This window comes from Erithacus rubecula (genome assembly GCF_903797595.1).
Source record: "Erithacus rubecula genome assembly, chromosome: 2".
Lineage (NCBI taxonomy): Eukaryota > Metazoa > Chordata > Aves > Passeriformes > Muscicapidae > Erithacus > Erithacus rubecula.
The window spans coordinates 99,530,557-99,556,542 of record NC_136685.1 but is presented as its reverse complement, the minus strand read 5'-3'; the positions used below and the strand labels follow the sequence as shown (position 1 = coordinate 99,556,542).

The following is a 25,986-nucleotide window of genomic DNA, read 5'->3' as shown; positions in this document are numbered from 1 at the left end:
CTCCCTTGGGATATTTGGGAGCACCTTTCTTCAAGCTTCTCTTGGAAAACATGACTATGAAATGCAAGCCCTTCCTGCCCTCTTCCCTTTCATCTTGTTCCCTCCTCCCCACCATGCCTTTGAGGCATCAGTCTTCAAACTACTTAAAATCAAAGCAGTTGCAGGAGATGACTGATGGATGACTTATCTCAAAGCCTGCTGATGTTTCTATTGGGTCTCCCAAGAACAGAGAGCAAACAGCAGCCACACCCAAAGAAAAAGGTGCAGACAATCCTGCCAGTCTTAGGAAGAGGGAAATAGCAGCAGGAAGACAGGAGGAATTGGAGCTGGCACAATGTGTGATCTCTGCACTCCTGCTGCTATGTAAATTTGCAGGAAATGTGGCCTGAGGGCCACTCTAACCTGTGCCAAGTGCTGAGACTTGTATGTATCAGATGTGAGACTCAGAGAGCTGCACACAGCTCTTTGAAGGCCTTCCTCTCCTCCCCTAGCAAAGAAATTCAAATCTGATTTCTTCCAGTCTTTGTGTTGATCTTCTGCAGGTGTGGAAAACAATCTCTTCTATTTTCTAGGGGCATTAAAATCCTACATTTCCAGGAGGCGACAGCTAGATTACATAGATCCTATTATAAGCATCCATCTGCACGGATGTGCAGGTGAAACATAGAAGGGAAGGACCTGGTTCCCTTACAACCATGAAGACTTTTTCATTCCCTCCACTGAGGCCGGAATTTCAAACACCTACCATCAAAAACTGGTATTAAGTTGAATCTGATTAGAAAACAGCATGACATCTTCCTTCCAGGGCCAGTGGTGAAAACTATATTGGCTGTTTTTTCACTGAAAGCAAAAGGATTTTTAAAAATTTTATTTAATAATAACTGGATTGTTCATGATCCCTCTGCTGATTTCTGGAGGGAGCACCCTAGCCCTATGCAGGTGAAAGCCATTTGAGCCAAAAAAAGAATCTTCAAGTTCCAATAGGGAAAGTCAAAATCCCTAATTTAGAAGCACCAGCGGGGTGGACATTGGAAACATGCAGACTCACTCACTGGAAAGCTCCCAAGATCTACAAGCGCTGAAATGAAAACATGACACAATGGATCAGTCAACGATTACTACTGAATAAGCCAGCAGGCTTCAGGGTTAATCACTGCAGCCATCCATGAACTCTCACAGGGTGGAAAAACAGTTAGCTTTGGCTAGAACATCTTTGGGATGGTGTCCACTTGTATGGTGGGAGGTTCACGTGCTCTGTCGTCTTCTTGGCGAAAGCATTGTCACCTGGAGATATGTCAAGGGAGGAAGGACAACTGTTTGGATTGGTAGTTGAATAAAAAAATCAAGAGGGGAGGGAAAAAGGAAGGGGAAACTGGGGGGAATTCTCATGGTGCCATTAACCAGGAAGCTTGACACCAGCATCCCTATGTCAAAGTGTTTGTTTTGAAGGGTTGGCTATCGCCAAGCAACCTCAGCATGGGTTAAAGAACTTCCACTGGGATCTGTGGTTCTGGAGGTGTGTGTTCTTGCAGGTCACCTGGCTGTTCTCATGGCCCTGCTCTGAGCAAGGTCAGTCCCACAAGGACATGGGGGGATCCTCCCAGAGAGAAGGAGTCTACTGTCATATGGTGGAAAAGGTTCTGTGTCTTCTGCTATCAATGAGTTCGGATTTAATACATTATTCTTGTTCACACTTCCCTGAATTTCTCCCCTTGCTTTCAGTTTGTACAAGGGAACAGCATTTATGCTTGTTGTTTGGTTTTAGAAACTTTTCCCAACTGAAACAAGTTTAACTGAAACAAGATTTCCATATTTTTATATTTATTTTATAATTTTCTGTTGTTTTGGGTTTTTTTTTCTGCTATTCTCTTCCCTTTTTCACAGGTAAATGGAAAGAAGAAAGGGTGAGATCAGGAAAGAATGGCAGGGAAAAATGCCAGGAAAAAATGAAGCATGATATTTTCATAAGGAATCCTCTGAAAATATTATTTAAAAACCATTTTAGAAATGCTTCTAATGGAGAAAGAAACAATTACATTGGACAGCAACTTGTTTATTGTTCACAAACATTTTGCAGAAAAAGAATCAAACTAAATTTTAAAACAGCTACTTAATTTTTTGTTCCTTTTGAGGTTTGTGGAATTGAATGTCTTTAAAGTGTTTGCAGACACTTGTTTTCCTGTTTAGTCTCTGTTTCCTATCTCTCCCTATTTGATGGGACATTGATTCACAGACTTCCATAAACCAAGTGTTACTCAAAGGGAAAGTTATTAGGGAAAAAAAAATCACAAAATCAATAAGAATGTGCTGGTATTGTAAGTCTAATTTCAGTGCAAGAGAGAATTTTCCTCAAGCTCTGAAGTGGGTGGTGGTAGACACAACTGCTTGTCAGTAGTGTTGTTCCCTGTTTACACACAGACAGTTCCCAGGAGCTCCAACCATGGTATAGCAATCTTCAGGTCTATCCATGAGAGTGGAAAACAGAAAAATCTTAATAAATTTGGATTATTGTCCCATCACACCCTGTCAGTCTCTTTAACTAGCACACTCTACTTGAAAAGCAGATGTGTGGCTGGTTGTTTTCACAGCGTGTTTTCTGCTAGGCTGTGCTTTGCTGATGTCAAGGGAATGAACTGAAATTGAGCCCCTGAGTCCAAACACCAGCTGGAGCTCCTGGAAAGTGCTCTTGTGAGCAAACATGACGGTGGCGTACCCACGAGGCTCTTGTGGGTTTGAAAGCCCCAAGTGCCCTTTATCAGCCCCGTGTATTGTCACAGACATCGTCTGCTCCTCCAACAGCCTGGTGAGACATGGGTTTCCTCAAGGAAGGGTCCCCGTGTCCACATCACCCTGACGGACCCGTGGAGCCGCTGAATGGCTTGGAGCGGGCGGGCAGGGGACACAGACACAAGGTGTCCTGGTGCAGAGGATGGCTCCTGCCTCCGTGAGGGATCCTGGAGAGGAGAGGGGGACACTGGGGGCACGTGTGAACCCGCTGATGGGGACAATGTGCGAGTTGTGAAGGCACCGAGGGAGTCTCTGAATGGACATGTGAGCTGTGGAACGCTGATGGAGATGTATGCAAACCGTGGGGACACTGAGGGGGACATGTGTGATCTACTGGGTCGATAAGGGGGCGCGTGTGACCTATGGGGACACTACGGCGGTGTGTATGAACAATGGGGATACTGAGGGGGGACAATGTGAGCCACAGGGACGCTGTGCCTTGTTGGCTATGAAGCTAACAAGCTTGCTAGCCGCCACACGAAGGTGGACTTGTCAGCTCTGTGACACCGATGGGGTTGTGTGTAAGCCGTGGGGAGACACGCGTGATCTCCTGGACACCGCGGGGACACTGAGGGTGCCCTCAGGACACGGAGCGACCTCCCACCAGCCGGGCCCGGGCGGGGCCGCGGGTCAGCGCGGGCCTGAGGGCGGCGATGGCGCGACGCCAACCCGGGCCGGCGGGCGGGCCGGGGCGGGCCGGGCACCGCGCTCCCTCCCCCGGGCGGGGCCGGCGCCGCTCCCGGGCCCGGCCGGGGCGGGGCCGCCGCTCAGTTGGTTCCTAGAGCGCCGCGCGGTAGCGGCACACGCGGAGCCGGGGTTAAGCGCAGCATGGAGGAGGCGGCGGCTGCAGCGGCGGGTGAGAGCAAGGCGGGCCATGGCCGGAACGGGCACGCCGAGGGCCCGGCGGCGGAGGAGCAGCGGGGCGGCGGGGCCCGGCTGCGGGGCTGCCGCGGGTTCCTGCGGCGCAACGCGCTGGTGCTGCTGACGGTGTCGGGGGTGGTGGCCGGCGTGGCGCTGGGGGCCGCCGTGCGCGGCGCGGCGCTGGGCCCGGCGCAGGTCGCCTACCTGGCCTTCCCCGGCGAGCTGCTGCTGCGGATGCTGCGCATGGTGATCCTGCCGCTCGTGGTCTGCAGCCTGGTGTCGGGCGCCGCCAGCCTGGACACCCGCTCGCTCGGCCGCCTGGGCGGCATCGCGCTCGCCTATTTCCTGGGCACCACGCTGCTCGCCTCCGGCCTCGCCGTCGCCCTCGGCTTCATCGTCCGCCCCGGCGCCGGCGCTTCCGCGCTCAACACCCAGCTGGGGCTGTCGGGGCTGCCCACGAAGAGCAAGGAGACCGTGGACTCCTTCCTCGACCTCGTCAGGTGAGGCCGCCCCGCTCCCCTCCTTCCCCCGCCCCCCGCTGCTGGAGGATGATGACAGACCCGCCAGTGTTGCACGCTGCAGCCGGGGCCGAGGAGCCCTCCTCCTCCTTCTCAGCCTCCTTCATCTTCTTCTCTTCCTGCATCTTCTCATCTTCCTGCTCCTTCCCCTCATTTTTCTCCTTCTCTTCAGCCTCCTTCTTTATCTCCTTCATCTTACCATCCTCCTCATCCTAATCCTGGCGTCTCCAAGAAGCACGGCTCTCTGCCCAAGTCCTCGCAGCCCGGTCAGGTGTGTAGGGTTTCACGGTGCTCTGCTTCACCCCGCTTTGCTTTTAATTTTGCCTGGCTGGCTGCAAGGATGAGTCGAGGCTTGCTCAGAGTTCTGGGTGCCCAGGCCCGTTCGTGGTTCTGCCTGGAGGGAGAGTGGCTGGGTGCTGGCTGCAGGGCAGGCTTTGCCTGGCACCTTCCCCTGCCCTGCTACCTGCTGTTGCCTGTCTCCTGCAGGCAGGGCAGGGCTGGGCACCTCTTTTCATCTCTCACACACACCCTTTTGTTTAATCTCCAGCACTTTACCCGGTCTCCTCACCCAAATGTCTACCTGACTCTTAGAGTGCTCTCCCATAAATGTGGATGTGGAAACACAGCCCTGTAATTCCATGGAGGACCTACTCTAAACATCGTGCAGTGTGAGGATGCTCTGTAGGTTCATGACCTTCCCCTCCTACCTCTGCAACTTGCAAGGACAGGACTTGCATTCCCCAAATCTATCTGGAAGCAAGGCTTCCCCTTCTAATTAGATGATAGTGTTTTAATGTATCTTTACTCTTCCTTACAAAGTTGCAAACTTCATCTCTTTTGTTTTTCTCAAAGCCCCTGTCTTGTTGAGATCTGTCTGTTTTTTTAAATAAGGTAGGAGTACCTAGAGAAATGAGGTAGGCATCCAGATGGTGCTTTGACTATTTGGCTTCCAACTGAATTTCCTTGTGCTTTGCACCCAGGTACAAACACAAGAAAAAGGGAGGTGACCTGTGTCACAGTGAAGTGGCAGGAAAGTCGAGCTTATGGATATCCTGATAATTACAGAGCTGAATGGTTGGTGTTTTGGTGTTTTGTTTTTTTGTTTTTAATTTTGATTATTTGCTTTGATTTTGATTCCAGTTTTTCAGCTGAGATATGTTTCTGCTCTGTCTGGGCAAGTAAATGCAGCAACAAAGATAAAAAGACTTTTTCTAAAAAAAAACCCCAAACCCAGAACTGTATTTACAAATTCAGGTTAATGTCCTTTTCTCCCCCTGAGACAAGTATGTTCCCTTTGGATAGAAAGTAAGTCTGGTTTGTTCCCTTGGCAGCCATGTAGTCAGTGTCCTCAGCTCACCTCTCCCTCTCTTAAGAATCAACAGTTAAGGACCTTTCTTAAAGACCAGCAATTCCTGACAGCATGTTAAAAAGGAATAGCAGGACAGTGGTAGTAGGTAGTCTGGCTGTGATGGTGATACGTTGCTGAATGGAGGGGAAGGAGGTGAAGGTAAATTGCAGAAAAAAAGGAGTAGGCACACCTGGGAGAGTTGGAAAGATGCCTGTGTTGGTGGCTGCCCCAGTGCATCCTGTACCTGGTGTTACATCCCTGTGTCACCTAGTGGCATGGAGTAGGATGGAGTTGAGGAACAGGCCAGGGGTGTTCCAGTGATCTTCAGGCTCTGGGGAATATCTAAAGTTCAAAGCAGATTGCTGTTTCTTGGTCTGGTCTGTAAATGCAGGTGTAGCAGTCATCTTCAAAGGGGTTATGATGGTGATGGGATTGAGTTCCTAATCCCAAATCAGGGCTCATAATGATGAGACTTGGGTAAAGCATGGGGGTTGCAGAGGAATTTCCTTCTAGGAGATGATGGGACAGGATCTGGTCTCAATGTATACATGAACAGAGCTTATTCTTGGAATACCAGGGAAGGGCTGTTCAGCCACACTGTTGGGCAGTCAAGTTATTACAGCAGTGACAGTGAAATCCAGTCCAGAAAAATTGTGTTTGGACACAGCCATCACTAAAACTTTCAGTCTTAGCACAAATCCCTGACAGACTGAGGGATGGAGAGAGTGTATTATTTTCAGGAAATAAGATCTCTCTGCCACATCATGTTAATTTTTTTAGCTGTTCTTGAAAATGTGGATGTTTTGGTTTGAGCACTGAACTTGGTCCCTGCTGTGATGGAACTTGGTAGAGTAACCTCATGTTGGGATAACAAAGCCTTGATTCTCTAGGGCCTGGAGGGTTGAATTGATTGCTTTTTGTGTCGGTGGGTCTTGCAGCATCCTGCTCTTTGCTTCTCCTTTTGTCTCCTTTGGCCATGAAACTTTCTATTAGATGCAGGAGAACTCTGTTTTCAGTTGTGGCACAAGACTGACTGTGTCCTTCAAGGCTTCACTGCTGCTTGGTTTCAATGAAAAGGTAAAATTGATTTGCATATGGGTAAACTGAGTCCCTCTACAGCACTGAAAACCAATGTAAAGCATGACCCAAGCAAGAAACAGCGAAGAGGAAATCACAGCTGTGTGTCACTATTTGGTTCTGCAGATTACTTCTGCCTTTGAGAAATTTAGTCAGTAATGACCAAAGATGTTGCTTTTCATTGTTGCAATGATGACTGGAGGCCAGCTTCCATTTCTTGCTTTTCCTTTTTAAAGTCTAAACCTTCCCCACAAGCATGTATCTTGGCATGGAGAAATGACCTCTGGAAAAAAGATTTATCTTGTGCTTTGGTATCAAATGAATGATGACTCACTGGTGAGCCCAAAGACTCTCTGTTTTATTTTATCTGTTGACCATAAACTCCAGGTCTGATTTGTCTGGCTGGAGGTGCTGGAGCACCCTCCTGGTTTCCCTTCTGGCAAGTGCTGAGGCAAGCAAGCCTTGAGTATGTCTAGTCAGGGCTTAGGCACACTGTCCTCTGCCCCAGGGTATGGGACAGCAGAGCTGTCATAAGGTGTTTTTGTGCCCTGCAGCAGGAATGCTGATGGCTCTTCTAGTCCCAGGTCTGTCATGTGGGCAGCTCCTTGGAGCCTCCTGAAGAGGAGCATGGCCATAGGCAGTGGTCATGGGAGAGGATTCAGCAAGAGTTCACAGCTACTTCCACAAGGCTGATGGCTTTGAAAAAAGCACCCAGAGAGTGGGGTGTTCCCTGAACTCAAGGCAGGATCTTAGAATTCCTTAAGTCTGTCAGCAGAAGATGAGGGGAGTAAAGGAAAATTTTAGAATTTCTGAGTTTTTCCCTTACTCAATTTATTTGGTGGAGAGAACAAAGCAACAGAGAATAAAGAGAGCTTGACTGTGAAGTGTTTGGCAGCTGGAGGAAGGGGCTGGCTAGGATGTGGTGGGCTCTGGGGCTCAGCCCCCACCTGAGAAGGTGACACTGTAGAGAGTGTGCTTGTGCCATGCATGTAACCGGGGAGAGGAGGTACCAAGGATGGGACTCCAACCACCTGCTCACACAGGCCACCTGCAGCTTGCTGGAAAGCAGCTGGAACAGCAGGATGAAGTGTTTTGTAAGAATCTATTGATTTGGTAACACTTTTGTTGGGCAATTGTCACGACTGAATGTTTCGATAAGGTCAGAGTTTTGTTCTAGCTCTAATTTATATTTGTTGATTTAACAAAATTGAGCAGTTTCACAGGAACCTATTGATCCTGTCAAAATTTCCGTCAGTGGGTGATTTTGGCATTTCATTTCAGTGAGGTCAATGTTTTGCTGTCATTTTATACAAAGGACTTAAGTAGAAAATCTCGGTCATCAAAAAAAGGAACATTTCAACAGATTATTTTACTAATTTTTTTTTTTTTTTTTGTGGAAAAATGGATCTGAAACAGGCTTTCTTTGCCCAATTTTGGGATTGAAAACATGTTTTGCAACTGTGGAATTTGCTTTGGGGAAGGGAATTCTGTTTTTAATCCAACCCTAGCTGTAACAATCTGGGAAGGGAAGAAGGTAATCCCTTTTTTTTTTTTATAGGAAGAGCACACAGAGGTCCACACGTCTGCCCCAAGCAGTAAGGTCAGGGTTTCCCAGTTTGCCAGGCAAGTCTGTTTAAATTTTATTGCTTCTCAATGCCCTCTCTGTCTCTCTGCCAGGTCTTACCATCTGAGCTGCCAAAGGGAGCACCCACAGCAAGCTCATGCCTTTGCTCTGAGTGTCTTCAGAGCCGTAGGGAAAGCAGACATGACTACAGGGAGAAGCATAATTTGTGTTTTGCTGGCTGGGCTACAGAGCAGGTGGCCAGAGTGGGCCACTCAGGCAGTGACCCTCTCCTGGGCACCAGTTGCTCCAGTCACACTTGTTCCTAATAGCCTAGGTCTTCCCAGTGAGTCACCCAAAACCAGCAACCGTGAAGGCCATCTCTGCAATCCCAGTGTGGAAAGACAGTAAAAGGTGACTGTTAGAAGAGGAGGTGGAGATACCACCTTTGAATTCACAAATAGAATGAAAAGTGTCCAGGCAGTGGCTGCAGTTATACCAAGCGACAGGCTGACATCTGGGTTTGAAGCTGATGGCTAGTTCTTAAAGTGATGGTAACTGTCCTGCTTTGCTTGTGTCACTTTCTGAGTCTGGAATCTCTCTCAAAGTACAGGGATTGCTGACTGAGTTTTGTAGGAAGAACTCAGTGTTTTCATTCATGTGCCTGCACTCTCTGGTAGGGTTGTTTTTATTTTTTTTTTTTAATTAAGCCTCTGAACATTTCTGCTCCTTTCATTTGCTCCTTATATTTGTTGCCTTTTCCTACTGACTCCCCCCAGTTGCACGTTTTATTTTCCAAGCATCAAAAATACTGACTGGACCATTAAGGCAAAAAAGTATCAAATATCTGCTACAAGTAAACACATTTTAAAGTTTCTCCATGTTAAAACAAATGCACACAGTCACAAATATGAACAGGGCATGTGTTGTGTATTCACATATCAAAAAGCAGATGAGAAAAATTGCTGTGTGATACTGAATTAAAATCTTGGGACAGAAAGAAAAATGAAGGTACTGGAGGAATTTGAGCTCTGGCCTTTTCTCACAGGTAGAAATAAAGTTTCTGCAAGTGGACTTGTACCATTGGAAAAAATCCTGAAAACTGGAGATAACCAACACAGAACATTGTTTTGCAGACTTCCTCAAAAAAGTATGTTTTTCAACAGCAAGGTTTTTGGCCTCCGAAGTGGAACCTTTTTGTAAAAAGCAATGCGAGAGGAATTCATAGTATGTTAGGGTTTCATTCCATTTGCCTGGATTTCCCTTCACGCTTTTGCTGCCAGAGCAAAGTTGTTTGCAGAGCTCTAGCAAACGAATCATTTAGAAACAGTTATTAATAATAATCCCTTACACATACAATGGAGGAGTTCCTGTGAAATCCTCATTCTGCTGGTGGAAATATACAGGCCTGTAAAGAAGAGAGCAATTTCACCAATATATCAGAACGGAGAAGGAGGAGAGTTACAGCCCCCATTTTTTTCCCTTTGCCAGCTCCAAGTTCCCTTCGTTTGGGATTCCCAGGAGTGGATGTTGCAGCTCAACTAAGGTTCTGTTACAGGAGAAATACAGTGGGATCTTCCTGGGGAGTAATGGTCCATTTTTGACTGGTAGGAGCAGCTTTTCAGCTGAAGAAAGGTGCTTCCTTTCCAGCTGTGCCATGGGAAGATGGTGTGATGAGTGCTGTATTCAAGCGGGAAATGCACACTGTAATACCCACCCTCGGTGCTGCTACTTTCTTGTTCCTATTTTCAGAGGATCTGAGAGGGGTGCTTTCTCACTCTGTGTTGTGCAGTTACATGGAGGTTTCCTGGCTCAGCCCAGCTGCTGCTTCAGCCCCAGGACACAGCTGTCCCCCTTGCCAGCTGTCTGAGGGATTTCTGATACAGCTTTTTTGGGGCTGTCTGTGCAACTTGCAGCAGGCAGAGAGCAGCTTTCCTGCCTGTTACTTGGTGAGGGGAGTAAAGTCTCTCTGTGCCACTTACTTCACTTTTATGGCACAGAGGAGTTGGGGTGTGTGTAGTGAGGTAGCAGTGGAGCATCTGGGGTGCAGGCAGCACAGCTGTCCCCCTGCTGTGGTGTGTTATTGGCCTGTCTCATTCGTGCCACGTGCAGCAAGTTTTGTCTCCCTGCATTTGGGGCCAAGGCTGTCTGCTCCTACAGTGCTGTGCCGGGCTGCTTATCACCCAGACCCAGGTTTGGCCAGCACCGTGTTCTTGAGATAATCCACATCTGCTTCAGAAAGGGACCGTGTTCTCTGGCACAGGGCATGGGTTTGGGGCCGTCAGAAATAGTCAACAATCCAGCCATCAGAAACGGGCAACATACTACCACATTGATTTCCCTAAACTGTATGTTCACATTTGCTACAGGCTTTCAAAGCACAAAAACCTTCTAAATCTTTGGTCCTCACAGAAAAACCAACTGGCAGACACCCAGATTTCATTTGCACGCCCAATTACCCAGCTCATCAGCTTTCCTATTTGTTGGTTCACCCTCACAGGAGGCATGTCCACACTTCTCCATTCAGCTCCTCTGCTCACAGGGACAGAGCTGTGTCTGTGTTTCTGTGGTAGGTAAGCTTCACCTCAGCAGGCATGAGGAGCAAACCCTGCAGGCACAAGTCCATGATGGGCCCAGGCAGGTCACCAGCCAGCTTTTATCTCTCCCCAAAGCACGCAGCATCTTGCCCTGTTTTTTCAGCACTGCAGTGGTGTTCTTGCACAAATCCGTCCAAAGGTAAGAACTTGTGATGTAACCCACCTGTAATTAAAGATGAGTTTAGTTCACATGCTGGCTGATTTTAGGTGAGCAATGAGTATAGTCTGTGCAGACCCATACCTCTAAGATAAGGTTTGTATATTGCTTTTTATATGGCCCAACATATTTTGTTCTTAGGCTTTGGGATTTGAAGCAGAGGAGCAAAGCATTATTTTATGTGGTTTTCATATTTTGAAATCAGGTATACTTAAAAGTTGGATTGGATATAACATATAACTCCTCCTGAGCTGCTCAAGATCTAAATTTTTTACTTGGCGAGTTGTCAAGTCCTGTGACTGGTGCTGGAGGAATAAAGCAAACTGTCTACTCTAGGTTTTGGGTTGTTTTTTTTTTTTTTGTTTTGTTTTGTTTTGGGGTTTTTTTTGTTTTTTTTGGTTTTTTTTAGTTTGCACTATTCACACTTGAAGTAAGAACCTGCCCCTTGCCTTGCTGTAACAGGATTGCTGGCATCACTTAACTATGTGCTTTAAGTATATGCTTGGAGATAAGTTAATGTTTAGTTACTGAGGCCCATGCCTGACATACTGTGCAAATTATGGAGGGTTTGGTTTCCTGGCCACATTAAACAACATGGTTCTCCAATGTTTAAGGCTTTAGGATTGCTTCCTTTTGGTTTTGTTTTCATCAGGATAGAAAAACTGATTTAAAGAAAAAAAAAATCAATTTCTGGTTGGCTTTCAGTCTTTTTTCATCTCTTTGCTTCTTCAAAGTCCAGTCAGTTCTTTTTTTAAAAAAAGTAATCATCCTGCTATGAAAAGCTGAAAAGAAATATCCTTCTTTTCCCAACAGCATGAGCCCATTTGTATATGTTATATTTTACTCTGGATAAAAGCAAGTTTGCTTTTACTTTACTCAATGTTTTTATCCACCAGAGAGTTCCAGCTGTGCAAAAACTGGTGCACGTTAGCTGTTCCATTGATCTTATTTGACTGATTTTTAGCATCTCTGCTGAGTGAGAGCTCGCTCTCCTGCTTTCAGACAGACAGCTGTATTGGCAGCTTTCGAGGAGAAAAAGTTGCTGTTTCTTTCATGCTTGGTGGAATGTAGACTCCAGAAGGCAAATTATTCTTGCAGCAATCCTCCTAATACACTTGTAGTGCATCAGAGAAGAGGGAGAGAGGCTGAGATATTTCACAGCAGACAGGTGTTTGATGAAGTTCAGTGTCCTTTGCAGTTGCTGTCAAGGCTGTGGGAAAACTCCCTGTGTGGCAGGAGAGCAGAGCTGTGCAACCACAAAGGCCAAAGTCCTTAACTGGGCCAGGTTTTAACCTCCCTCTTGCTTTCAAAGATTTGACTCTGCTGCTCCTTTTCTTTCTCTGGTTTGGGTTTGCACGTTCTGTGCCATTCATGGAATGACCACAGCCTGGTTTAATGTTTGCCTGGGTAACTGTGGCAAAAATGGGGGGAAGTTAGCAGGGCACAGCCTCTGGAGGGAGCTGCAGCTTCCTCAGAGCAGTGTGAAGAGCAAAGGACGGGGAGTAGCTATCCAGATGTTTTTTACCACAATTAACTGGCTCTGGGTAAGGTCTGCTTCCTTGCCATTCTTGTGCCTTCTGCTGGCAGTATTTTCAGCTCATATCCATCATGTTCCTGCCCTTACCAGCTGGGGTCCTGCCATGACCCCAGAGATGAGCTTTTATTGCTGTTTTCCATTCTGACACAGGAAACCGAGTATTGTCATTTGGCTGGGGGAACACATGCTCTTTGCCCATAAGGGGGGAAAGGAATTATAGCATTAAAACCAACTATAAGACACCACAAGAAGCTTGAAGGAATGCCCTGCTTGGTCCAGTTCACCATCTTAATTTCCTGTCTGCAATCCTGTATGCAAATACATCCTGGATATCAGAGTGTACATCACTTTGCATGCTGTCCTCTCTGCACTAGCCTGATGCTAGATTGGCATTCCTGTGTGAAGGCACTGCTGATTCAGATGTTCCACAGGAATTGCCTGTGCTTTCCATGAGTGTTGTCCAAGCCCTTGCAGAGAAGCCTGGCCTATGATACTGCCCTGCTCTGCCTGGGTGATCAGGGAAGCTGGCCTTGCTGTGTTGAAGGGTTAAGCCATTCTTGTAAGTGGATTTTGCTGATTGGATTGTCCTTCATGCTGATGCTGTGAGCGAAGTGTAATCACATGAGCAATGTTAAAAACCTGCCTGGCACGGGAGGCCATAAGCTGGTGCTGCAGCTGGTGTGGCTGAACCAGTTTCTGTAGCCACTGGGCTGTGGGTGTGTGTAACCAGCATTGTGTGTGATTGCCACTGTGGCCCTGCCCAGAAGGTGGGGTGTGGCAGCAAGCATTGGTCATCTCTTTCATGTGAGCCAAGGAAGATGGCATCCACACCTCTGGACATACAGCAAACTCCATGCTGCTGGAATATCTTCTGTGCTACATACTTCACCAGTGCCAGTGTGCTTGCCTTTGAACAAGGAATTCTGTTTCTGAGAGTAAGATATATTGGTGCATTCCTTTAAGAAGTTCTCCATGACATATTTCATTGTCTTGTTTGTCTTACAGAAACCTGTTTCCTTCAAATCTTGTTGCTGCAGCCTTTGAAACGGTAAGATCTTTGGACATGAGCTACAGTGCATAGGCTCTTTTATTGGAAGAGGACTAGAAAGATGGTGTAGAAAAAAACAGAAGTTAATTAACTTGTAGAAGGTAGGGTTGTTAAAAACTCATTATATAGTCAGACATACAACTTCCATGGCAAATGAAGCGAAAAATATTCCTCAAAGAAAAACATATTCAAAGCCCATCTTTTCTACCTTCACCAAAAATATTCTTTAAACTTTGGGTACCATGTTGGGCAGCAGTGGCAATCCTGCTTTGTGCCAGGCTGCTTACCATTTTGCAGGAGCTACCTGAGAATCCTTTGGCTCTGTAGTTTTAGAGCTGGGCTCAGAACAGACAAGGCTGAAGACCTTTAGGCTCCCATGTGTGTAAGCATTACCTGTTACCTGATGGTTTTATTCTGTAGTTTCCATTGTATCCCTTGCTGGATTAATTACTCAGCCTGTTTCTCTTCTGACTGAAACTATGTGTGATGGGATGATAACTGGTACCAGAAAATAGTGTGGTTTAAACTGATGTATAGGAGCTGAAGGGCTCCAAAAATATTCTGATTTAGTTCTCAATGCTAATTTTATATATCAGGGTAGAGAGCATCGAGAATATTGTCATGGGGCAGAGTGATTCTTTATGATACAGGAGCAGAATAATAGCTTTTGCATTCATGGTGTTCTATGGGTTTGCTTTTGTATCAAAACCAAGGGCAAACTCTTAAAATCAAGTTCCATTTTGCATGAGTACACGTAGTATATATAATATGCAGTACAAGTCAGTATTCCATGGGTAAAAACAGAAATAGTACACAGATAACACTATCAAAAGGATATTTAGTGATGCCCCTAGTGTCAGGGTTGTGAGTGTTCAGGGATGAAATAAAGCAGTCCTCTTTTCCTCTATGCTGCTGTTGTCACAGGGAATTGACAGGGACAGAAGCTTTTCCTTCCCTGCCTTTATATTTAAAGAAAACAAGCCCAAGGAAGTGCCCTCCTTTTGTGAGGTGTCTAGTTTGTTTATCAAAGTAAACTGTTGCCCTAGATTTTCGATATTTTGCTGACAATTTGCCTGCCTCACAATTTTGTTTGGTTGTGGTTTTTTTTTCTTACCTGCAGTATGTGACAGACTATAAGATGCAGCTCAGGAACACCACTGGGAATGCCACACTGGAAAAGGTAAGGTCACTTCTTAGGTTTTTATGCAAATTGTTGTCAGCAATATTTGACTATTTCACAGTCTTTAATCCTTTCCAGTAGTCTTAAGAAAGAAAAAAGTACTTTTATTTGCCTGGAACTGAGACACACAAGTTGAATGAGTAGCCACAGCAGAAAGCTGTGCGTAAGGTTGCACTCTACTGATGTAACCCTTGACACTTTATTTTTTTAAGCCATGCTTTCTTAGACCTGGTCTCACTTGTTCTAAATTTTAGTCGGTCTACCTAATGTTTTCAAATAACTTTCTGTAGACTTGGAAGTAAATAGCAATCAGGCTGGCTGAGTATATCCCTTAAACCTTACTCTTCATTAAGAGTTTGGAGAGAATGATTTTTTTTTTTCCTCTCTATCCAAGGCTCTTTATAAAGAAAAAAGAGATTTGTTGGGTTGATAATTTTTTCTGGTTGCTGAAGTTTTGTTTGAAGCAGTAGCAAGTGATCTGAAGGAGTAAAAATGACAGACAACATTACAAAGAGGCTACTGTTGCAATGGTGTCAAAAAGGGAACTGATACAGAGGTGTAGACAAAGTAAGAGTAGTATCTTCCATATGTAGGTAGGTAGATGGTAGGACTTCCAGAGGTGCTCTGTATCCTATTGATTGTCATCTCTCTTGCAGACAGATCAAACATGTTTATTATTGGCCAGAGCCAACATGTTGCAGGCCCAGCAATAATTACTGTTGTCTTACAAGCAGCATGCTGTGAAACAGACCCAGGGTCCCAACCTGCAAGATGTCACCTTGCTCCAAATAAAGTGTCTCGTGTGCTGCCATGGGAGTTTTGGGAGACTGATGTGAGAAATTACTTTCAAGATGATTTTCCCTTCCTCGGGCTCATTCTAGCTGTCTGAGCTCAGTATCAGATGTTGGGTTACTATGTTTTTAATATGATTTGAATTAGCCTAGGGCAAGAGACTTGTAATGTTTGTCATGGAAGGGCTCAGCTGGGGTTTGCCCACCAGTTTGTAAAACCATCAGGGAAGAAGCAGTTTATGCTAACCCAGAGGGACTCTGGAGCTTATGGCTGAGCACAGGAAGCATTGGCTTCATTACCTTCTCCCCATGCGTGGTGTGTGAGCAGGTGATGCAGAGCAGTGTTTGTGAGCTCTGCTTCCAGCCCTGGAGACAGGGTGACTGGGATGGCAGATGAACTGAGCAGGGGCCAAGCTGTGCCCTGCCTGAGAGCCTGGCATCCCAGGCTGAGCAGCTCTGGGGAGGGAGGCAGCTCCCTGTCCGTGCCCGTTGGATGGCGTTGGCCCCGTGTGACAGGGATGCCGGTGGTGGCTGCGGATTCCCAAAAGAGCTTTCCCTCTCCACGGCCTCGTGCCCTCAGTCAGGGCATGCCCTGCAGCTCTGTGCTGCTGAAACACAGTCAGCATCAAAGGCTGCAGCAACGTGCACTTAGACTTGTGTGTTCATAGCAGAGTGCAGGCTTATTGGACATTTAAGCAAGAGTGAATGGAAGTGTAAATGTTTTATTTATCTTCACTGTCAGGTTTGATATGGGCTCTGTAGCAACCAAGCATGGATTAAGGCTAACCATATCCATTGGACAGAGTGCTGGCTGTCAAGTATTTTTTTAATGCTTGTTCAACACCATCACTTTTCCTTAAGAGATAAGAATGCATTTTTTGGCTCTTTAAAATGCAACATTCTATTTTTCATTTTTTCTCTCTCTTTTTCCTGCTTATCAGTCTCCCATTTGATGTAATATGCCATTGATGTCTGTTTTTGCCAACAGTTGTGATGATGTAAAGGTTATTTCTGCTATTCCTCTTCCAAAACTTTTTTTAAGTTGTTGGAGCAAAACCAGACTGAATTTCTTTAATTCTAAAAGATGCCCTACTGTCTCTAGGGAAGAACAGACCAAATAAAAAGAGAGCATCATCTCAGTTTCAGTACTGGTCTGACCATAGTATTTATGGATAAATGAGAGCTAAGTTTGGAAAGAAGAGTATAATTTTTGGATATCGTAGTGACAGAAATTTGGTTCCAAGGGAATAAAATCATATTCCTATCTACTTTTTTCTTTCATTAGCAAAATATTTGAGTGAAGAGAAGAAATATTTTCCTTCAATTTACCATAGAAATAGTGTAGGGCAAAATTTTCCATTGATGATATTTTCCCCCCACTGGTTAATAGGCCCTGTCTTCTCTGTGTGATGAAAGGAATAGTGGGACACGTAGTTGTTTGCTCAGCCATGTCCTTTTTTGTTGTTTCACATGCTCACCTCATGTTTACCCAGCTTTTATGGCTACATCCTCTCTGTCTCTTTGGCAGCAAGACTTCCTGGGGCACAGACTATCTCACTTTACCATCTGCAGCACAGGGAGCCTGGAGGGGCTCAGTTCCTCTTTGGACAGGAGTAAAAATACACAAACCAGTGGTTGCTCTTCTTCCTCACACCACATGGCTGCATTTTCTTTTCAGCTACCTACTCCTGGACTGTTCAATGTCAGCAGTTGTTTCCTTGATAAGCATTTTGTTTCAAGAGCTAAAATACAATGGATCTTCAGAGAGATTCAAGGACCAGAAGAGCTCCATGAATCTTCCTAAGAGAATGCATAATCAGGCAAACAATAACGTGTCCCATAGTTTGTCCAGGAACAAAGTTCTGATTAAAGCTGTTTTTGTTTGGTGTCCACAATGCTGCTTGGTTTGGCTGACCCTTTGGGGTGATACACTCTTCTGTGAGAGTACAAAAAGGCTGTTCAACATCTGCCAGTTTTAGAGGCTGGGATTGTGAGGATCTTCCGCTGAAGATTTTCTGCTGGACTCATTCCATACTGTGTCACAACGAGGTGGAATTCCCTGAATGCTGCAGGTCATCCTCTGGATTTGCAGAGAGAAATTTCTTGCAATAAGTTACTGCTCTAGGCAAGTGGTGCATCTTCTGCCTACATCTGCAGTGTTGGGAGGTGATGGTGAATGTTGTGTGTTGTAAAGAAATCAGTGATAGAGAGACAAGGGGAGAGCAAGACCTGAAAGCAGGGAAAAGATGGCAGCAAATAGAGAGAGACAGCTCACAAGCTCTTGGCAGTGGCACACACAGTCATCTTCAGGCCACCAAGATGTCAGGGGGTCCCCAGATCACAAAATCTAGGCTTGAAGTGCTGGAGAGTGTGAGCACCTGGAGAACAGCAGCAGCAGTTACCACAGTGCTGGGAGCCAGGTGGACAGAGACCACTCCAAGGGTGAAAGAAGACACTGTACTGTCATTCTGGAGAGTACAGAGTTTCTCTCCCAGCAACATCCAGGTCAGAATGCTGGACTTCTACAACATTGAAACACTGAATTTCTGTTCCATAGTAAAGTTCCATAATTTTTTTTTTTTTCTAGAATGGGAAGCAAAATGAAAGAGTATTCACTGGTTTTAGGGCTTTAAGACTTTTCTTTTTTCTTTTTGTTTTTTTTCCCTAGATGGTTTAGGCCTGTTATGGTAAAATTCTGTTCCAGCTGAACATTTCATATTACCCTTTTATCAAATGAATACAGTATAACATGATATAAAAGAACATCCCATGTACACAGATGGTTTATTTAATTAATAGGAGGGTGTAATTTGTTTTGTCTTAACTTTTCTAACCACAGAAGAGTTTAGAGCTTTCAGTCCCAAAAAGAGAATATATCCAAAACTATTCAGACAGAAAAGTGTTAGTGTGGGTGACAGCATGTTTCTTCAGGCATCTCTGGAGATATACTGTGCTTCATACTTAATATCTGCCCATGTTCTCAGTTCTTTCAATCAGGAATCAAATAAATAGTGGCAGCTTAGCCCTGAACAAGCAACTGCCATAAAAATTGCAGATTCCATATCTAATTACTTTTTTACCTACTGAATAAAAATGCCAGCACCTTCACTGTTTATAAACACTTCTCTTAACAACAGTTTAACCTTCCTGCTTTTGTGTATAATTTACATTTTATCCCTTTCCCTGAAGGTCTTTGTTTCTACCTGCCATTTAGAGACAGTCCAGTTCAGCAGCATACTTTCAGCAAAAACATCAATTTTAAGCAGACTAGTTTGATCAGATTTAGGAGATCAGTATCCTGAGTTCTTTAGTCAATATTCATTTCAAACTTTCAGCTCAGAATGTATTTTTCTTTCCTAGTGTTGAGCTAGTATCCACTTAAACTAGCCAAAAGGCCAAAACTTATACACAAACTTCATCTGTTGTACAAGTTCTTCCAAATAAAACAACAATTTGACATGTTTGTACTGCCAAGTTGGAGAGAAAAAAACCACAGTTTATCAGAACAATTATATTTTTATGCAGCCACAAGAGCACTCATTCAGTTCATGTGATACTACATTTCCAAAGAGAGCTCCAGCTCTCTTTGAGAAGCAAACCATGAAGGATTAACAGAGCACACCTGTGGGTAGACTAGTTTTTGTCAATAGGTGGATCCTGATCCTGTTTTTTGTCCTCTTTTTTCCCAGGCAGTGACAGATTTCTGAGAAGGGGAACAGGTATCTCTCTTCTGTTCTCTATCTCCCACAGCTGACATGGACAGATGGAGTAGGTTGTCACAGTTTGTTGCCTTTCTCCCCTCTTTCTACTGCATAACATTGGTTGTTTTCTCATGGTTTTCACCTTGGTATCATCATTGCAATAAAGTCCTGAGTGAATTGGGGGGCACATGGGGAGGTAGTACCAGGTCCTTTCCTTCTCCAGTGAATCCATGCCAGCTCATAACTAGGGAGGTTTGTACCTGGACTGCATCCATGTCTCTTTGATTCCCTACAACAAAATAGATTTTTCCTTTCCAAAATAGGTTCTGCTTGTTTATTTCAAATCAATCAGACAGCTACAAAATTAGGTGGCTGTTTTGTTGGGTTTTGTCCTCATATGTAACAAACTTTCTTTTTGTGTCTCTGCAGATCCCTGTCGGTAGTGAGATCAAAGGGATGAACATCCTGGGGCTGGTGATGTTTGCTCTGGTTTTAGGAGTGGCACTGAAAAAGCTTGGCCCAGAGGGGGAAGATCTGATTCGCTTCTTTAACTCATTCAATGAGGCAACAATGGTCTTGGTCACCTGGATTATGTGGTAAGTGTGTGGCTGCAGGTACATCTGCACTACAGTGTTATGCTCAGATCAGCAAACTCACATTTCATCTCTGTCCAGCTTTTTCCTGGGAGATCCCTCATCACAGCAAAAGTGAATGTTGTGGTGTCACACAATGGGGTCTTTTCTCCTTGCTTGTGCCCTGTAATGAGACAGTCACTCATAACTTAAGATATCAGGCTTGGAGAACTTCAAAGGATTGCCTATAAATCTCCATGACTCCTTGATTATTTAGTGGAAAGAAAACTCAGTATTTCTTAGGGCTGATTTTTTTTCCCCTCTTTCCTATTAATGAGCAAATGCATTATTTCACTTAATTCCTTGGAGTCTGGAAATGTTTATGGGCTGTATAGTGCTCTGATCAATCCCACAAAACTTTTGACACCAAAAGAAGTTTGTTAGTTAGGAACTGGAGCACACTGAACTTTTTCATTAGGGAAGAAATCAGCGTTGGAGGAGGCAGGCACCTCTAGGCAGTGATTCAGGCCACTGGGATAGGAACAGCCTCCTGGCTGGGTTTTCCATCAGGTGGGATGAACCTGGGCCTCAGAGCAGTATCATGGCTGTCCTTGGGTAGCTGTATGGAGTTAGGCTGCTCCTGTGAAATCAACAGTACTAATACCTCACATACAAAGTTAAAAATATTCATAAAGATAGCTAGCAAACAAATTACTAGTGGGATATTTCTCACTCCCTTTCCAAAGCTGGTGAAAAAGCTGTAAATTTACCTTAGCAGAGGTATTTTTTTTCTTCCTTCATTCTGCATTTTTCATTCCTATTGTTTTCCTCTCCCGAAGAAGTTAGAAGGGTTTTAACAAAACACCTGATTTTACACAGGCAGATCTCTGTGTTAGTTGCTATCATAAGGGATTAAAAAATTCAGTCTCAGCAGCTTAAGCTTTTTGCTCTTGAGTGTAATTCCTTGGACACTGAATACTGATAAGAGGCAGTTCATATATTCAGCTTATTACAGTGCTAGCACTTCAAGCCAATCAGTTGGTATGTAATCCTTTATTTTGTGGATTATGGGGACCACTGCTGACCCTTAAGTAAAGCCCTTACTTGTTCTCTTTCCTTCCTTAAGGCTCCTGTGTAGTCCTGCATTTATTCAAAATCTGTCAAGCTGCATGTGCAGGGATACTTTGGAATGGTGAAATCATACTACCAGGAGCAAAGGCAGCTTGAGCTCATATCTGGTGCTGTTCAAAAGCCACTCTTGTGTTTAGCAGCTCTTGGGTCTCAACTTTCAGTTCTTTTGTCTTCAAGGGGAGGAATTCAGTGTTCATGTTTGCAGAGCTTGGGGAGGACCAGGACTCAGCTGGATCTGGCTAATTGGGGTCCTCAGAAACACAGTTCAAAGGCAGAATTGCAGAGGCTAAGTGGGGAATGCTGCACAGGCCCCCCTAGAGATTTGGCCAAGGGAAGACAGAGGATGCTTACCTGGATCTGGGACATAGGAGATGCTCAGTGCATAGAACAGAGAAGCTGCAGAACCACTGAGGAAGAGGCAGGCCAGGAAGAAGTGAGTGATCTGAGCAGCCTTAAGGCTTCCCACCTTTCCAGACCTTTGTATGCTTAACCAAACCTTCTGAAGTTTTTTCTAACTCCATAAATCAGCTTCTCTGAGCATGGGCATTGGATTTTTTATTCCTGAGATGTAGAGGCAAATGTTTTGTAGTCACATGTTTTCCTGGGGCAAGGTTTTGGGGAGCTGGGTGATCTTTTAGTATTTCCTAATCTTAGAAGAAAGGGATGGAGTGTGGACAGCATCAGCAGAGGTATTCAGACACAAACATTCCAGTGGAGCTTAGGAAGGAGCTGGTCCTGGGCCTGCAGTGGTTCACACAGTTTGATTAGACCTGCTGTGCTATTCAAGGGCAGTTCAGTCCTTTCAGGGCTACTGGGACCTGAGCTGTGGCTGTGGCCTGCAGGTGGCCCTTCCCCTGGAGCAGTTCCAGGTGCTCTTGACAAAGGAAACTTAAAACAAATGCTGACGTGGCATGTTTCTAGATAGGAGGCATGGATATGTGTGTGTTCCTGGCTGGTCGCTTGGGGGAAACTCTGCAAGCCTCATCCTTTAACTTAGTCCTTTTTAGGCAAATAGCAGAGTTAATTGCTGTCTTTGGCTCATGCCTCAGCAGCCTTTAGCTGAGCTCTCTGGTATGTACATAGCTTTTTCTTAACCTCCATGGAGCTGGCACCCAGTGTGTCTGTAATTTTAATGACCTGACTCTGCTCTGAGTTTCTGCATGTGTAAGACCTAACTTTTTGACCCCTCTCTCTACTCCAGTGATATGATACTGCTCCCTTGCCCTCCCCAGTGCTGTCTTGCCCTGGTGGGTCCTGGCAGCATTTCTGTTTTCCACTCACCTTCCCTTTGGCACTATCCTAGCTCCATCTCTGAGGGCATAAGTGAACAGACCTTTTTTAATTTGTCTGCTTACCATCCACCAAACAATTTGCCTAACCTGAATGTATGGTGAATAAGGAACCACCCTTCAATAGGAGCAGCAGATTCTTTAGCAGAATGTTATCTCCAGGACAGAAAATGTAGTGTTTTCCAAGGCTTTTTGTTTGTACTTAATGACAGCCAATTGTGCATTTGCACAGGTATGTACCTATTGGAATTATGTTCCTTGTTGGGAGCAAGATTGTGGAAATGGAAGATATTGTGCTGCTGGTCACCAGTCTGGGAAAATACATCTTTGCCTCTATCCTGGGCCACATCATCCACGGAGGAATCATTCTGCCGCTTATTTATTTTGCAGCCACACGGCAAAATCCTTATCGTTTTCTCTTAGGACTTATCACTCCACTTGCCACTGCCTTTGCCACTTGCTCCAGGTGGGTTTCTGTGCCACTTCTGGTTGGTTGTCACCTGGCTGTGTCCAGTTTGATACTGGCTGTGTCCAGTTTTAGGTTTAGGTGTGGATATTGTTCCTGAGATTTGTAGGAAGAGTCTTCTGAGCTTAGAGAGTCTCACTGCTGTTGTCAGCTTGCCACACAGCACATGCTGATTATCAGCTGTTGAAAAGAATTCCTCAAAATATTTGGACCATAGCATGATGCTGAGTTGGAAATATCTTTGGAGGAAAAAAAATAAAATTATTGTCTTTAAATGATCCTGCCAGCTGTCCTTTCAATTTTAAATGATGTGAGGGTCAGTAGTGAGTGACTTTGTCCTCAGAAGTTTACTTTTTAAGTTCAGAAGGACCTGGAACAAATTTAGACTGATTTTGTAGGAGCAAAGTAGACTTGGTTGCTAGTGTAAAGGCATTTAACCTTATTTATTTCAAAAATCTGGCCTGATCAGCTTTTGTTTGTCATAACCAAATGATTCAGCATGTCATTTATGCTTTTGTCAAGCACAAACACTTGATCAAACAACATATTTATATAAAATCATCTCAGGTCATCCCCAAAAGCAGTTGCATGTCTGTCAATGGAGCTGAAGTGCTATTTATAAACTCTTTCCTTCTGCATAGTAGGAGAGAGTTTGTGAATAAAACCATGTAATTTGTAAAACAAGAAGTAAATATAAGAGTGATGTTTTAATTTTAATTATTTTACTGTTCATTTGAGAAGGTAATACAGCATTAACAGAGATTGCTGTTGCATCTGTTGTGTTTATATTGTCATAAAATCATGCAATGATTTGGGTTGGAAGGAACTTTAAAGATCATCTAGTTCCAACCTCCCCTGCTATATCTGCATCTGTTACTGTATGTCTGTAGTTTGAGACTCGTTCATTCTACAGCCATGCTGCATACTATGTTAAGTCATGAGTTCTTGCTTCTGGGAGATTAAAGTCCTTATCAGCTTTCTGGATTAAAGCAGATTATTAAATACCTTTGCTCAAAACTCAACCAGGAGGGTCCTTCATTGTCCTCATGACAGAGAGGGACCATAAAATGGTGTTGTCTTGACAGTCCTGTCTGCAGCACGTTAGAAACATGAAGGCCATGAGATAGTGATGGGGCATTCAGAGCACCCTGGTGCTCTGTGTTTCATTTCTCCCTGTTCTGCTCCCAGCTCAGCCACGCTCCCGTCCATGATCAAGTGTATTGAGGAGAACAACAAAGTTGACAAGAGGATCAGCAGGTTTATCCTTCCCATTGGGGCCACTGTAAACATGGATGGAGCTGCAATTTTCCAGTGCATGGCAGCTGTGTTTATTGCTCAGCTGAACAATGTCGACCTCAACCCTGGGCAGATCTTCACAATTCTGTAAGTTGCTTGCAACCACATCTTTCTGGCCCCCAGATAGGTTCAATCTGTGGTCTCTCTGTTAATAACTAACAGTTAGCATTCCACATCTGACCTAAAGCTTGCAAACTGCTATGTGACATAATTATAGGGTGATTAAAGGATGGAGTTTTTAAACCTTTACAAGATTCTCCATTTAATAAAAGATGGAACCTGGGAGGGGTAATTGAATTCTGAAATAGGCTTTGAGCTGTTTAAGTTGAACACATGAAATTCCTCTGCTTTAAGCATGTCACTCCTCCATCCTCCAGTCACTGTTAGGCTGGGTAGTTGAGGCATTTTGCACTGCCCAGAAAGCAGCCCCTGATTCCTCCTCTGGATGTCTTAGAAAATTCTCCTGACAATGCCTTGTTCCTTATGCATCTGTTTTGTACTAAGGACTCTGTTCCTGCTTACCTCTGTCCTTCCTACCACCACATTACTAGCTTTCCTCATCAGATCCCTTGCTGTTCCCCTCCTAACTGCTTTGCTCCACTGGCCTTTCCACCATCTCAGTCCTATCTCCTTCTCTAAGACTCTATCCACTCTATGCCTGGAATATCCTACAATGTCCCATATCTTATAAAGTGTTATTATCTTAATTTCTCTCCTCAAAACCCCTTAAATGAGGATGCTACAAGCAGTTCTGGCTCCTCACTGTGCCCAGCAGCCACAGCTGCATCCACCAGATGCCTCCTAGGGCTGGTTCCTGGCATTTTTTTACCCTTCCTGGCCAGGTTTTATTTCCTTCTTGATTGTGTTTCCCAGTATGTTGTTTGTCTATTTAAAGCAGGGGTTGGGGCACTGTTTTTTTTTATTTGATGGGTAGCCAAATTAGCTATTCAGGTACTACCATTGACTCGGGTGTGAAGACACGTCTGAGGATGATGCAGTGATAGCCCAAGGAGAGCTCAGTTGCAAACATCTGTACACAAAAGGGTGTGTAGACCACATGCACTGCAGATTTCCAGCTCCTGATTTAGGGTCTGTGTTGGGATGCAAATGAGACACAGAGAAGGTGCTGTGCCCTCCATGGCAGGGTTTGCCTTTATACACGGGGGGTCAGGAGGTGTAAGTCACTCAGCATGCTGGAGCTGGGAATGTTAGTCAGGCAGCAGGATACAGTTGTGTTGGTTGTTTCTCATCCTGCAAAGGCAGTGCTGGTGTTGAGCCCGTAGCCATCACCACGGTAACTGCTGTGGATCCCTGCTTAGCCCCTGTCCTCTACCCCTTCCTCTGCATCAGCAGGCAGGAAGGGGTTTTCCTGGGAAGCAAATGCTCCGTGTGCCCCATGCTGGAGCGTTTGTGGCAGTTCCCATGGCAGGGAGGCATGTGGCAGAGCAGCAGAGAGAGCTGGGAGCCTGTCTAACGGGGCGTGGGCATGGTTTGCAGTGTGACGGCCACGGCGTCCAGCGTGGGAGCGGCCGGGGTCCCTGCCGGCGGCGTCCTCACCATCGCCATCATCCTGGAGGCCATCGGGCTGCCCACCAACGACCTGTCCCTCATCCTGGCCGTGGACTGGATTGTGTGAGTACTGCAGCCTCACATACCTGCTTGCAAGGCATGGAAACGTGCAATTACAGAATGGCTGAGGCTGGAAAAAACCGTTCAGGTTGTCAAGGCCAGCCGTCAGTGTAGCACCACACCGTGCTCACCATTAAGCCATGTCATGGGGACTCCACCACTTCCCTAGGCAGTCTGTTCAAAAGATTTACAGCTCTTTCCATGGAAAAGAGTTTCGTAATATCTGATCTAAACTTCCCTTGGTGCAATTTGAGCGATTTCCACTCATCCTGTCACTTGTTACATGGGAGAAGAGTGTGACATCCACCTCACTACAGCATCCTTGTAGCATGGAACGTGGTCCATCCTTTAGCTAGAAACATGGTCAGAGTACAGAATATAACCCAGTAGAAAATAAGACTCTACAAGATAACTGACTACAGGACAGATATCTTGTGATG

The 25,986-nt window shown here is 45.1% G+C and overlaps 1 protein-coding gene across 1 annotated transcript in view; it reads left to right on the top strand.

Annotated features, from left to right (window-relative positions):
- The first annotated feature begins 3,544 nt into the window (after positions 1-3,544).
- SLC1A4 (solute carrier family 1 member 4) overlaps positions 3,545-25,986 on the top strand; it is a 33,820-nt gene continuing 11,378 nt past the window's right edge. The window contains exons 1-7 of the mRNA XM_079298123.1: positions 3,545-4,148; positions 13,449-13,491; positions 14,612-14,671; positions 19,593-19,759; positions 22,388-22,621; positions 23,810-24,004; positions 25,415-25,549. Of these exons, the coding sequence (XP_079154249.1) occupies positions 3,616-4,148; positions 13,449-13,491; positions 14,612-14,671; positions 19,593-19,759; positions 22,388-22,621; positions 23,810-24,004; positions 25,415-25,549 (1,367 nt within the window). The 5' untranslated portion in view covers positions 3,545-3,615. The remainder of the gene's footprint in view (positions 4,149-13,448; positions 13,492-14,611; positions 14,672-19,592; positions 19,760-22,387; positions 22,622-23,809; positions 24,005-25,414; positions 25,550-25,986) is intronic.